Source organism: Hesperophylax consimilis, chromosome 22, assembly GCF_061612785.1.
Source record: "Hesperophylax consimilis isolate HC1 chromosome 22, BYU_Hcon_1.0, whole genome shotgun sequence".
NCBI lineage: Eukaryota > Metazoa > Arthropoda > Insecta > Trichoptera > Limnephilidae > Hesperophylax > Hesperophylax consimilis.
In genome coordinates this window covers 20,415,791-20,430,341 of record NC_142857.1, presented here as the reverse complement: position 1 = coordinate 20,430,341, position 14,551 = coordinate 20,415,791, and the positions used below count along the sequence as shown (strand labels likewise).

Here is a 14,551-nt window from a genome sequence, read left to right as displayed (position 1 = left end):
ACTAATCTAGTTTTATTCCGAGATTGATTAAATTTTGCACACTTGACCTTCAAAACACAATGAAAGTCACTGACCACATGAAATTTTAAAAAATCATTCTTGCTTCCCTTTTCCCACCCCTTAAAGCAGAATTTTTTGTAATTTTTGATGAAAAAACAATAGGAAAATTACTGTCCACGTCTCTGTCTCATCGTACGGTACGGTACAGGTTATCAACTAATTTGTATTCAGCTATGTAATTAATAATTATAATTGGATAATTTATATAGCGCCGAATTTGTGAAAAATCACCTCAAGGGCGCTGTACTATATAAACTTACTGTAAAGGATTGGTTACACAAACCCTTATTTTAATGAGAATATATCATAACTTTTTATTTGGGTCAATGGAATGCCGATGGGTCTCTGGAGAACATGCATGCATTCTAATATTTTCCTTTTTAGAATAATTTGCGGTGCGATATTGACCTTAATGCTTCGAAAAATGTATGAAAAACAAAATCAGTATCGTTTCGGCTAATAAATATTTTTCTGTTTAATGAAGTTCCGCAGCACCACCCTGAAACAAAGTGTATTTTCAACCGTGACAAAATGGTGCTTCTAAAATGTTACTCTTTATGAATTTCCGATGAAAATAACTTAGACTGATATAACCATGTATATTATATTGAACACTTGATAGCTGTAGTCCAGTTGTGGAGAGATCCATAAATAAACTACTCACAAGATCGATATCTTCGGGCTTTTTGTATGAAACAAATTGGACCTAAAAAAACCATAGATATGCCAATATATAGACAGTAAAATTCTCATTCAGAGCCTACTTATTATACTATACACCAACGAAAAACTTTGAAAGTTTATTCCATAGATTTTCAGAGTTTTTCATTGGTGGATATAGTTAGGCAATCATATGACATCACAATATTTCGGTTCCAATTTTCGATCGGAGTTATACCCTCCTGGAGAGATCATCCGTTTGATTCAATGCTTGTGCCGTGCGGGCACAACGGAACTTCTAGCTCTGTTTTACATGATAATAATTTGAACATAACATTGTTACCATTCCTCAAAAATATGTTTTTGCGTTTCAACTTGTTTGATTATAAAAGGCACCATATAAATTCATTCTTTGATTTTGATAATCAGTTTTATGAATTAATAATGAATTTGATCACTAATTACCATGTTCATATTATGAAATATGTATTTATTAACTGCATATAAATATTCTATTGGCGTACCCCACTTAAATTAAAATACCCTACCGAATTGTTTAAAAAAATATATTACGTAATTTACAATAATATATTTGTATGTATTGTGTAATTTTACCACCGTAAAAAGTATTCTCAAAAGTTTTATATTTTTAACCAAGGATTGGTGCAATTTAAAGCATAAATTTGATAATAAATGGTGAGATATGGTAATATAAAATATGTATTTATAAAATAAATGTCGCTCTGATTACACAATTTTTCTTCTTTAGGCGTTTTGGTTGACTGCCAAGAGCTCACCAAGAGCTGTTGTTCACTTTCATTTGAAAATGTGCCTTTGAATGAATAAAATGTTATTTTACTTTTGTTACTTTCGTTTTGTTATAATATTTTTGCGCTGTTCATAAAAGTCAAAATTGATTTGCCGTAATGTGCATTTTACTTTTATAATAAAAATTGTTATATGTTTCTGTAAAGCTGTAAATTAATGGAACCAAATACTAAGAAATATATTGATTTTAATTTCAAATACGTGTTTTCTTAATAATATGCATATTTATTTTCATTTGTGGTATTTTGAATAGGCACATAGTTATCTATGTCCTAATGCAATCCTTATAAACAAGTATTATTTTAAAAAAAAAAACACATTTTTTAGAATAAATTAAATAACATATTTTTGTAATTTAACCCGTTGAAGGCCGCAGCATAGAACATAAAAATATTTTTTAAGCCGATAAATATTTTTACAGAAAGGCGTCATTCAAAAGTGGAATCTAAAGTTTTATTAGCCCAAGGGAGGATACCAATTTTGTTTTTCATAAATTTTTCTAAGAATTAAGGTCAAAATCGCATTGCAAATTATTATAATTAGGAAAATATTAGAATGCTCGTATGTTCTCCAGTGACCCATTGGTATTCCACTGGTTGTGTTTTAATTATATTTATTTTGGTAATTTGCATGAAGATATATCTTCATTGCTCTGTATATCAAAGACTTTTGAGTCAACTTTGTTTTTTCTGAAGGGAAGTCTTATTTCATTCCTATAGCACGGCGCACAAATGTGGTAAGTGAAATGTGAAAATTCAGCTTTTGGTGACTAAGCAGAGCGATTCAGCTGCGTACATCATTTTATATGTATATCGCAGGGCTATACACATTACCGACTTAGTCACGCGATCGTTTTCGATTGAATCGCCATGCACACTACTATATCGCCGATGTGAAACTAGCCAAAATATCCAATATAAGTATCGAAGCTATCATGCGTGGCCTATTTTCTCTGCCTACTTATAAGAATTCTAGGAATGAGCCAACACAAGTAAGATTAAATAAGATAATTATACTTCATCGTTTGGCAAATGCTCATGTCATTAGGAGGAACGGATGTGTACACTTTCTCATACGAAGCTTCAATTTATATTTGAGGCCAAAATACTTGAATAAACTCAATAATTTTTTTTTTTATTGGAATAACTTTTGAAGGTTATACCCATCCATATAATATGTCATTGAAGTAGATAATAATAATAAATCTAAACGAAACATGAAACAGAACAAGACACAGAAAAATAAAAAGATAACAATCTCAATAAAGAATAATTAGGTCCCAATGGCAGAGTGGTTAGAGGTAAGTCCCGGTAAGTCAGAGATTCTTGGTTTGATTCCCAGTTGAGACCATCACCTTATTATTTTTCTGTGTCTTGTTCTTTTTCATGTTTTGTTATTTTTTTTAATCAAAAGGTGTACCAAATATCTCGTACGGATATGTGCTACTTTATTTATTTGTTTTTCAAATTATAAAATACTAGCTGTAGCCCGCCACGCGCTTTTGTGGCTCAGTCTGCCTGTGCAGATAGAGAAACAATAGCGCTCGTTGCTTTACGTCCAACAGATGGCGCCGTTTTCAAAATTTTTACCAGTCACACACGTATATCACAGTTAACATCTATATAATATAGGTATATAAAAACACACGCATATGCAAACATTGTGTCAAATTTTCAAAGCAATCGGTGTAGAACTTTCAAGATGAATGATAGTGAAAAACCTATCAAAATCCGTTGCGTAGTTTAGAAGAACTAAGCACCCAAACATACAGACGCCGAGAGTGACTTTATTTTAGAGAAAACACAAATAAATAAAGTAGTAGATATTTCGTATACCTTTTGATAAAATAAAATAATAAGAATTATTCAGTTTGGTCAAGTCTTTTAGCCTCAAATCCAAATAAAAAAATTAATGAAGGAGGCCGCGCTGCCGTTCCTTTAAAATAATTATGTATTGGCAAAATTAGAAGAATAAAATTAGAAAATTTTACATCACCCACCATGATTCCAGATAATACGTAAGTACCCATTTATTAATATGCCAATGGCGGGTTATTGATTCTCTTTCATATCGTCTTGCACTTGCAAGAATGGCAGTGTCATATTTCAACAAAACGTTTTTTTATACACCAAAAATTACAAAACAAAATCAAGGATTCGGGCCCAATCTTGACTATAAGTTTAACCGTTATCGCACAATACTCATTAAAATGTTGTTTATCAGCGCATTTAAACAGAAAACTGGGAAGATTTTGCTTCCCCTGTAAAATTTGGTAAACTTACAAAGCCAGTCTTGCAAGTGCAACGACGATATACAAAACAATAAGACTACATGTAACGGAAAACAAATTTCTTGAAACTTTTAACATGATTTATTCTCATTCAACGATGCCCATTTTTCTGATAATGTCTTTGATTTGCTGCTCTATGCTGACAAAGTATTTCATGCGGATTAAAATGTTTTTTGCGGCGGATAAGTCGTTGGTTTTAAAAGCCGCGGCCAACTTGCCGACCAGTTCTGAGATGGTGGCTTTGTTTTCTCGGTTGATTTGTAATATTTCCTCGGGAGTTTCTGCAGATTCCACTTCCTCATTCCTTTCCATGATCTGATGCAGGAATGCACTCTCAACTTGAGTCTCTTCAGATATTTCTTGACCCTTCAGCCGTAGAAGATAAATTCCTGAAAGGCGAAGCAATTTAAATAAATTAATATCAAACTGATTGATCAGTTTTGTAGGATTTAAGTAAGATAAAATATTGTACAAATAAAAAAAACTGAATAAACACATTAAAAAAAAAAAACATAGTTTTCCACTTTTTAGTGACCTAAATATTTAATACATCATAGTAACCTAAATATTTAACATAGTTTTGTACTTTATAGTGACGTATAATATTTAATACTTCGTAGTAACCTAAATATTTAACATAGTTTTCTACTTTATAGTGACGTATAATATTTAATACTTCGTAGTAACCTAAATATTTAACATTGTTTTCTACTTTGTTGTGACTTATAAAGTAAAGCATAGAAATATTACCTCTAGATAAGGGCTGTGCCAAAGTAGCGTAGGCCTTGTTTACTAGGGATGAGTATTCGGCGGAAATTTTTTGTTCTGTCTCTGCCCTGAAACATTATTAAAATTATCATTTTTACCTGATATAGTAAGGGAATATAAATAATATGTCTATGAAAATAATGTTCAGATATATGGCTGCTAATGCATGAGTTTTAATTTAATTAGTTAGAATTAGTACCTGACGCTGAATTTATCAGGGTGTAGAACTTTCTGTAAATCCTTATACTTTTTCGTGAGGTTCACTTCGTCCAAATCGTACCTCACCTCAATGCCAATAACTTGAAAATAATTCTCATCCCTGTTGGGCTCCTGTATTGTATTACAGTGCATACAAAATATTGGATTGGTATTTATGCAGTTCACCTTTTCACAACTCCAACAAGTTGGCTTTTCATCAGATTTGGAAACGTATTTATTTGAAAAAATTCTGATTGTATTGTTAGCAAGTAATGTTTCTGGATTGCTTGAGAATACATTGAAACTTATGTTTGATGGCCTCACTGTACTGGGCCGCGTACTTCGATGAATTTCTTTCGTAATGTTTTTACTCACATTTTTCATGGACTTGATTAAAAAAGATCGGAATAATGAGATCTTGTAGGAATTAGAAAACATCTTGGCTAAATTAAATTAACTGTTCACACCATAAATAAACCACGTTCACACGGAGATTTACAAAAAAGATTATCGAATCACTGACGTTAGTGACGACGAAAATATTATGTCAAACAGTAAACGTCAAAATGACAGTACAGAGTAGTTGTGTTATTAAAAAAGTACTAGAAAATGATCTTTACACATAAACGATCTTTGTACTAAAACAAAACTGTATTTCCTAGTTTTCATTTATAAAAAATAGTCTAGTGACAATAGTACAAATAAGATGATTATTATTTTATTAAATTAAAGGAAGCTTATAATATAAAATATTATTTTGAATAGTAAAAAGATGATTGAAATAATTGGAATTTGAATTCCGTACCTATACCCACCGTAACCAATGTCGACCAATGATATTCTGAAATGGACTGTAGCCGGTAATTACTCTAGCCGTTCGGTAATGAAATTTGACAGCTGAGTCAGGGAGGAAGACTTTTTAGACTGTGTCTGTGTGTTTATCAGGGTATAAATAAATTTCCTATTTATAATTTCCATGCTAGAACCCACGAGAAAGTTCTTGAAGAGTGTAAATCTTAATATAAGCTCCAGATTGAGCGCCGCGCATACATTGCTGATAAACTTACTCTACCAGTGAAGATAACCTAGTTTCGAGTGTCCCCAAAGATACAATGTGTACGTTAAACATTGATGCGGAAAACTACAAAAATAAAGGAAATGAATCGTTCAAGTCGGGAAACTATGCGGAAGCCATCAGTTTATACACCAAGGCTATAAAAATTGCGGATAAAGAAAGTAGAGATCTCGCAATCTACCTGAAGAACCGGGCCGCTGCCTTTCTGAAAGAAAATGATTACGAAAATGTTATCAAGGATTGCGATGCGGCTCTCACCATCACCCCCGAGGATCCCAAAGCTCTGTTCAGGCGGTCCCAGGCCCTGGAGAGTGTGGGCAGATTCGAGGAGGCATACCGGGATGCCCGGGCTGTGCACAATGTGGAGCCTTCCAACAAGGCCATCCAGCCCGTCCTCTCCAGGCTGTTCACCATCGTGCAGGAGCGCGCCAAGGCCAACTCTCAGACCAGCAACAAGGTGGACCAAATGTTCAAACTTGCCTTTGATTTCGCTGCTGAAAAGGAGAAGAGAGAAAATGCCATGAGCAACTTGTTAGTGCTGTCCCGCGAGAAGGCTGGTGCGGACATCATGTTCAAGTGCGGAGTTGTACAGAAGATATTCAGTCTTCTTAAGGTGGAGAAGAATGACAGCATCTATTTGAACGCTGTTAGAATTATTGGCCAACTTTGCAAGGGAAATGAGGAACGAGTGAAAGGTGTTTTGACGACGTGTGGAATACCCTGGTTCCTGCAGATTATTGACAGTAATATCCAGGAGAGAGTGAACGCAGCCCAATACTGCATGCAGACCATCCTCAACACCTTCTCCGGAATGGACAACAAGCCCGACAGCAAACCCGATCAGACGTTGTGTGAACTTCACAAGAGCGAGATCGATACCCTTCTGACCTGCCTTACCTACTCCATCACTAACCGCGTTATCACCGGCATTGCCAGAGACGCCATCGTGGAGCTGGTCATGAAGAACTGCCACTACACTGCCCTCAGTTGGGCGGAAAGGTTCGTGGAGATCAAAGGACTTCATCGCCTACTAGACGTTTGCAGTGAACTGGAAGAATACAAATATGAATCGGCCATGAACATCTCCCCTTCATCAAGAACTATTGCCGCTGTTTGTCTACAAAAGATATATGAGAACATGTACTACGATCAGGCTCGGGAGAAGTTCCTGGGACAGGTGGATGAGTTTGTGAAAGAAAAGCTGCTGACACCCGATATCGAGTCTAAAGTCCGAGTTACAGTGGCCATCACCTCTCTCCTCCTCGGTCCTCTGGATGTTGGCAACGCTGTTATCTCCAAGGAGGGAATTGTGGAAATGATTCTTGTGATGGCTAATTCTGATGAAAAGTTGCAACAGAAAGTAGCGTGTGAGTGCTTAATCGCCGCCGCATCAAAGAAAGACAAAGCCAAGGCAATCATAAACCAAGGAGTGGATATCTTGAAAAGATTATACAAATCCAGCGATGACAGTATCAGAGTTCGAGCTCTCGTCGGTCTGTGCAAACTCGGCAGCTCTGGGGGGTCTGACGCCTCCATCAGACCTTTCGCTGACGGATCAACCAATAAACTGGCCGAGGCTTGCAGGAGGTTTCTCATTAACCCCGCCAAAGATAAAGACATGCGTCGATGGGCTGCTGAAGGTCTGTCCTACTTAACCCTCGATGCTGATGTTAAAGAAAAGCTAGTCGATGATAGAGCGGCCATTCAGGCGTTGGTGGAACTTGCTAAAACAGAAGATCAGTCTGTAATCTACGGTGTGGTGACTACTTTGGTCAATCTCTGCAATGCGTATGAGAAACAAGAATTGGTGCCCGAAATGGTAGAACTTGCCAAGTTTGCCAAACATCACATACCAGAGGAACATGAACTTGACGACCCTGACTTTGTAAACAAAAGATTGTCAATTCTTGCCAAGGAAGGTGTGACCACTGCTTTAGTTGCACTGGCCAAAACGGAAAGTAACAATTCCAAGGAACTGATTTCTAGAGTGTTCAATGCCATCTGCAGCCAGCAAGAACTCCGGGGTATTGTAGTCCAGCAGGGTGGAGCCAAAGTACTGCTTCCCATGGCTTTAGAGGGTACGGCTAAAGGAAAGATTCACGCCTCGCAAGCTCTGGCAAGGATTGGAATTACTATAAATCCAGAAGTAGCCTTCCCCGGCCAAAGAAGTCTTGAAGTGGTCCGTCCCCTCACTGCTCTATTGCACCCCGACTGTGCAGCCCTTGAGAACTTTGAAGCCCTGATGTGTCTCTGCAACCTGGCAGCCGTGAATGAGTCCACAAGAAATAGGATAATGAAGGAATGTGGACTGGCACGGATTGAAGCCCAACTATTTGAAGAACACACAATGCTGCGCAGGGCTGCCACACAGGTTATCACAAATCTCGTCATGTCTGAAGACGTTGTGAAAGCCCATGAAGCAGAGAATGACAGGATCAAGTTCTTGTGCCTCTTGTGCCAAGACGAAGATGAAGAAACGGCCATCGCTGCTGCGGGAGCTCTCGCCATCCTCACATCAAATAGTAAAAAATGCTGCGAAAGAATTTTAACTGTTTCAACATGGCTGGAAGTCTTGCACTGCTTGTTAGCAAACCCAATCTTGCAGGTACAACATCGGGGTATTGTCATTGTTTACAACCTAATCAATAGCGATAAGACCACCGCTGAAAAGGTCATCGCCACCGATGTCATGGAAATTCTCATGGCGCTTACAAAGATACAAGACAAGGAGAAGAAAGTTATCAAGGAATATGCAGAGAACTGTTTGAAGTCTGCCGAAGAACTGAAACTTATCATAAAGCCGGGTGAGTCGCCCTACATCCCCCCGCTGCCGCAGACCAATGAAGATGATGAAGACGACGATTTGGAATAATAAACAGAACTTAATGGAATCGCCAGCATTTCTATAATGTACTTACAGAGTCTAGAATTATTATTGGCACTCTACACCAAATAAATTTTATATTGTAATATCCAATACACATGTTATTGTATTTTGTTAAGATTTTTATAACTATCTTTAAGATGTGACATTCACTACTTTTAGTTTTAGGTTTATTAAAAGTGTGTTTATGAAAAAAATATCTTTTTTATTTTCGTGTGAATGTCTCAAAAAAGTCCCAATGCTCAGAGTCAGTGGGACCGTGGCATCCCCAATTGAATAATGTTTTGTTATGAGGATGAAAGGGGTGGGATGGGAAGAAGAACGCTAGGATTGTTGGCCACCATACTTGTTTTTTTTTTATTTCTTTCGTTTTACACAAGCTCTAAACACAGGAAATGATTTCTTTCAGGGTCTATATTATCTTTGAGGATGTCGTGGGTTTCTTTGAAGAAAGGAAGGAGTGAACCTGGATCTTTATTTATTTTTTTCTTTTATCATAAAAATACATTTTTTATTAACTTTAATTTATTAAAATACATATAAAACTACTAGTTTTATAACATTGTCATAACTTCTTCCGAGCAAAATAAATAGGTACTTACTGAATAACTTCTTTGACGAATGAATGCTATTATTTAATTATAATATTAAATATATACATTTAACTTAAAAATTCTAGATATAAAAAAAAAATCGTGCGGCACAAGCGTAGGCTAATTTCCTCATTAACTTTACTTAATTTTTTTAGAAAAGTAAGTACCTGCTCAATGAAATATTCACTGTTAGCCATAAACAACGATAGACAACGGAACGGACTGAATGGGACTGACTAGAAGAGAGTGGTTTATTTATGGACTAGAAGTAGAAAACTGGCAACGAGAGTGGTTTATTTATGCTGGCAACACTTTCCGGCTTGTCGAAATAACCTCGTGCTTCATTCGAATATTCTCGTAGTTTCCTAATAGTTTTCATTTGTCAAAAGTTTGATAGTATATTTTGAAAATGTCTGCTATAAGCTTGTTGAACCCAAAGGCTGAATTCGCCAGGGCCGCTCAGGCCCTAGCGGTGAACATATCCGCAGCCAAAGGAATTCAAGATGTAATGAAAACAAATTTGGGACCCAAGGGAACAATGAAAATGTATGTAATTATTTTTATTAAGGCTGATGACCACTACAAATGTATTTAACCCACGTTTCCAATAATCAATTTCTTGAAGTTTGTTATTTTTTTATTTAATCATGCATAATTACTTTTTGTACACACTACAGACGCCTCCCACACAATTTTGACACACCTCACCTCAAAACATGCTCGTAATATTATTGATATTACACCCGTCCTTGCTCAAAATATCTTTTAAATTCAATAAACATCACATATAATGAAGAAATATATATTAAATCATTGATTCTCCAACGTTCCGTCCATAAATGACCCATATTTTGTCTAATATAATCAAACTCCATTTGTATATTGCGTGAGTGAAAAATGCATTTTGCACAAAAACCACATTCTTTTTTTTCATTCCATTTATGGCCTATACAAATATCTAACTATTGTCGTAATTATCGATGTTTATGGCTTTTTAAGGTTAATTTTTTACCGGTTTTGATAATTTTTTATGGTTTTAGGTTAGTATCAGGTTCGGGTGATATCAAGATCACCAAGGATGGTAATGTGCTCCTCCACGAGATGCAGATTCAGCACCCAACTGCCTCCCTGATTGCCCGCGCTAGCACGGCCCAGGATGATTCCACAGGCGACGGTACCACTTCCACAGTTCTGCTGATTGGAGAGCTTCTGAAGCAAGCTGATCTTTACATCAGTGAAGGTAAGATTAAATATGTTATAATATAATACTTATTATGCGACAACATTTGCTTATGACAATATTACCATAAAAATTAAACTAAATGTTTGTGCATATACACAAACATTGAGGCAGGGCTACAATGTTTTTGTTTTCCATGGCTGATGGAAAACAAAAACGTTGTGGCCCCAATTCAATATTTTTGTTTTTGTCAGATGCTTTAAAAACATTTTATCGCTGGAATTGCTATTGTTTTTTTCATTATGGAGTAAGAACTAGAAATGAAAATTGAAAATTAAGTATTCAAAAATAATAGTAAAATTTAAAAGATTTTTAATTTCACCTTAAAACACACTGATAATGTAAACTGAAAAACATAAAAAACACACAAGCTCACACTCAGCTTAATTTGGGTGTACATTGTTTATATATATAATCATAACATTATTGCTTACATACATTATAACATATTTTTTTGTAAATGATGTAATACATTACATACTGTTTGAATAAATATGTAAAAAAAAAAAAAAAAAACGTAAATGTTTTCCCTGTGTCAGGTCTCCACCCTCGCATCCTGTCGGAGGGATTTGACGCGGCACGCGTTAAGGCCCTGGAGGTGCTGGAAGGCATGAAGATCCCCATTGAGATCAAGAAAGAGAACCTCATGGATGTGGCGCGAACTTCTTTCCGCACCAAGGTAACATAACTAAACATATTCGCTAGTCCTGACAAGTAGAGTGAACACGATTGTAAGATCCTTTTATAACGTATCGGGCAAGCACAGTATTCTCATTGCTCATATGCTCTGATGTTCCATTCAATTTAGTCGACTATTTGAGTTGTACGAAAATATTGAGCTGGTACTGTGGCTCTTAACACTTTCCAGGACATGCCCGGCTCTGTTTGGTGTGCATTTTTCTTCGAGTTAGCCGTCACTTTACTCACCTTCTATCCTCATCCGGCCGGGTTTGAGCTCCGTTCGTGTGGATATTCTCGGCTAATCAGCTGAGTGCGAACTGTGTTTGTGTTTTGTTTGCATATTTTCCTTTCTAAACTACGTGTCCTTAACTTAACTTGGCGTGTGATAGACGTGTGCGACTTCGCGAAAATGGCTGAACTACGAAATTAAATCTAATTACAAAATGCATTTTTTACTTTAAAAATTTATTATATATTGTAAAAAGAAAGCCGTGTTTCCCAACCTGCCTAATTTTCTTCACAACCAGCCACTGCCACCCACCAGTGGTTATGGTGGTAGATAGCCCTTGGTGTCACATAGAAAGTAAGAGAGTTTGGTGGGGGTGACGAAAATGTGCTTTGTTATGGGAAGGCCACGAATGCTTCAGATTATTTCAGAATGAAGTTCCTGAATGCTCTAGAAGGTTCTGGAAGGAGAAAGTTCAAGAAGGTTCCAAACTGAGTGGCGGTGAGTGTGTGTCAGTGAGTCTGAAAGGTTCTGCAAAGTTGGAACGAGACGGAGTGCATATTAAGTAATGAGCTAGGTTGTACTAGTGGCGAAGTGTGATTGAAAAATATAATTTTTGTTTATAATTGAAAAAAAAAACATCTGCATTTTTTTAAACTTCAAATATGCTCAGGAAAAGTCTTTCAGGTAAGTACTGATAAACCCTGTATAGCGCAGTTTTCACACCATGATATCCAGCAACATGTTGTAAATTAAGTGGAAGAATTTTTATAAATTGCCCCAATTCGGCATGTGTCTCCAAACACCATAGTAAAATGTAAGTTTTGTTTGGTTATATAGGTGCACCACACCCTAGCTGATGTCCTGACTGAGGCGTGTGTGGACGCAGTGCTCGCCATCCGCGAGGAGGGAAAGCCCGTTGACCTGCACATGGTGGAGCTCATGGAGATGCAGCACAAGACCGCCACCGAGACGCAGCTCGTCCGAGGTGAGGAACTTAACTGGAGACTAAACTTTTGTTCAGAACCCTTCTTCTTTGACTTGCTGATTTGGTGGCATTTAGTCTAAAAAAAAAAAGGCATGTGTCTAATGGGATCTGTGAATATTCAATCATTACGTGTGTTTCTAGCAAGTAAAGCCGCCTTTGTAGAACCCTTTTATCAAAATCTGCTATTACTACTCATCAGCAATACATTAGGTAAAATGTGGTCGTCGATAGTTTGCTAGGTAGGAGTGACACTCCACAAATTTTTTGGTGGATCGTGTTTGATATTCACAGTGGGTACCAAATTACTTACAAGTTAAGTGCCCAAGGGTTTATAACTTACTTTAATTAAAAGTGAATGTTTGTTTCTCGTAGGTATTGTTATGGACCACGGTGCCCGTCACCCCGACATGCCCAAGCGCCTCAACAACGCCTACATCCTGACCTGTAACGTGTCCCTGGAGTACGAGAAGTCCGAGGTCAACTCCGGCTTCTTCTACAAGTCGGCCGAGGACCGTGAGAAGCTCGTAGCTGCCGAGAGGGAGTTCATTGACCAGAGAGTCCAGAAGGTAAATAAACAGATAATTCACAGAGTAGTATGTGATGCAATTCCCCAAGTTATTTCTGTTACATTGGTGACAATTTGGATCTTCCACGATAGGCATAAGTAATTTGATTTAAGGCATATAAATTGATGTTTGTTTCAGATCGTAGCTTTGAAGAAGAAGCTGTGCGACGGTACTGACAAGACATTCTGTGTCATCAACCAAAAGGGAATTGACCCCATGTCCCTGGATGCCCTGGCCAAGGAAGGCATTGTGGGTCTGCGCCGCGCCAAGCGCCGCAACATGGAGCGCCTCGCCCTCGCCTGCGGTGGCGTCGCCGTCAACTCCGTGGACGACCTCGACGAGTCCAAGCTGGGATATGCTGGAGCCGTCTACGAGCACATCCTGGGAGAGAACAAGTTCACATTCGTAGAGGATGTCAAGAACCCACTCTCCGTTACTATCCTGATCAAGGGACCCAACAAGCACACTCTGACACAAATCAAGGACGCCGTCCGGGATGGACTCAGAGCCGTCAACAACGCCATCAACGATAAGTGCATTATCGCTGGAGCCGGTGCCTTCGAGGTGCGTTGCTACAACGAGCTCATCAAGCACAAGGATTCCATTAAGGGAAAGGCAAAGCTGGGAGTTCAAGCTTATGCCGAAGCCATGCTCGTAATTCCCAAGACTTTGGCCGTCAACTCCGGTTATGACGTACAAGACACCATTGTCAAGCTGCAAGAGGAATCTCGCCTTAGCCCTGACCCCATTGGTCTTGACCTCAGCACCGGAGAACCCATGAAGCCCACTGATGTAGGTGTCTACGATAACTACATCGTCAAAAAACAGATCATTAACTCGTGTTCAGTAATCGCCTGTAACCTCCTTCTTGTTGACGAGATAATGAGGGCGGGCATGGCCAGTCTCAAGGGTTAACACTAGAAGAATCAATTGATTAGAAGCATTGTTGGGTTCATCCGGGTGGAGCTCGTTTTGTCTTTCCAAGTCTTGTTATTCCATAAGAGCTAAGAACAAACCGTGTTTTTAAGACTGACCAAGTGAGCTTAAATTGTTTTTAACAAATGTATTAATTTTATGCTAGTATGCTTGAACAATTATTGAATTCCAACAATGTTTCATTTTGCTTATTTTAAATTACATAATAATATGTATTATCCACAAATATTTTTGTATCACAATTCGATTTGCTTTCACCATTTTAATTATATTTGTCATAAATATTTCGTCTTATCACCCCTTTGCTTTAACCCTCAAAAGAACTAATGAGCTAGATTTTTGGGCATTTATCTTCATGATTATTATGAGTTGGGCATTTATTTGCTGCATGTTTCATGCAATCTGTTAACATTAGTTTAATTTGATCTGTTTGCTTTAATAAAAAGACACTAATTTATATACTATCTTTTAATTAGAATATGTGCGAGATGAATCATCCCCCTTTGCACAGAGTCAAGCATTCTCCTTGGCAGATTGGTAAGATCGCCGGCTCTGGGT

At 37.5% G+C, this 14,551-nt stretch overlaps 3 protein-coding genes across 3 annotated transcripts; 2 read left to right on the top strand and 1 right to left on the bottom strand.

The window, feature by feature from the left end:
• Positions 1-3,136: 3,136 nt before the first annotated feature.
• Positions 3,137-5,339, bottom strand: Hsc20 (iron-sulfur cluster co-chaperone protein HscB-like protein, mitochondrial). Its single transcript, XM_089645023.1, has 3 exons — positions 4,806-5,339; positions 4,589-4,674; positions 3,137-4,227 (listed from the first exon to the last, which is right to left on the bottom strand). Exons 1-3 carry the CDS (start codon positions 5,240-5,242, stop codon positions 3,926-3,928), a joined length of 825 nt encoding a protein of 274 aa, XP_089501149.1. The 5' UTR covers positions 5,243-5,339; the 3' UTR covers positions 3,137-3,925.
• Positions 5,340-5,715: 376 nt separating this feature from the next.
• unc-45 (unc-45 myosin chaperone) lies at positions 5,716-8,937 on the top strand. The gene has a single exon (XM_089645617.1). It carries the CDS (start codon positions 5,917-5,919, stop codon positions 8,749-8,751), a length of 2,835 nt encoding a protein of 944 aa, XP_089501743.1. The 5' UTR covers positions 5,716-5,916; the 3' UTR covers positions 8,752-8,937.
• A 709-nt stretch (positions 8,938-9,646) lies between these two features.
• Positions 9,647-14,454, top strand: CCT6 (chaperonin containing TCP1 subunit 6). The gene is made up of 6 exons (XM_089644921.1): positions 9,647-9,902; positions 10,397-10,596; positions 11,136-11,275; positions 12,344-12,491; positions 12,864-13,057; positions 13,196-14,454. Exons 1-6 carry the CDS (start codon positions 9,766-9,768, stop codon positions 13,970-13,972), a joined length of 1,596 nt encoding a protein of 531 aa, XP_089501047.1. The 5' UTR covers positions 9,647-9,765; the 3' UTR covers positions 13,973-14,454.
• The last annotated feature ends 97 nt before the right edge of the window (positions 14,455-14,551 follow it).

Coding starts and splice junctions, on each gene's coding strand:
- Hsc20 (XM_089645023.1), bottom strand. CDS start 5,242: ATGTTTTCTAATTCCTACAAGATCTCATTATTCCGATCTTTTTTAATC. Junction 4,675..4,805: donor CCTGATAAATTCAGCGTCAG/GTACTAATTCTA, acceptor ATAATGTTTCAG/GGCAGAGACAGAACAAAAAA. Junction 4,228..4,588: donor GGCACAGCCCTTATCTAGAG/GTAATATTTCTA, acceptor TTCGCCTTTCAG/GAATTTATCTTCTACGGCTG.
- unc-45 (XM_089645617.1), top strand. CDS start 5,917: ATGTGTACGTTAAACATTGATGCGGAAAACTACAAAAATAAAGGAAAT.
- CCT6 (XM_089644921.1), top strand. CDS start 9,766: ATGTCTGCTATAAGCTTGTTGAACCCAAAGGCTGAATTCGCCAGGGCC. Junction 12,492..12,863: donor CGAGACGCAGCTCGTCCGAG/GTGAGGAACTTA, acceptor TGTTTCTCGTAG/GTATTGTTATGGACCACGGT. Junction 13,058..13,195: donor TTGACCAGAGAGTCCAGAAG/GTAAATAAACAG, acceptor TGTTTGTTTCAG/ATCGTAGCTTTGAAGAAGAA.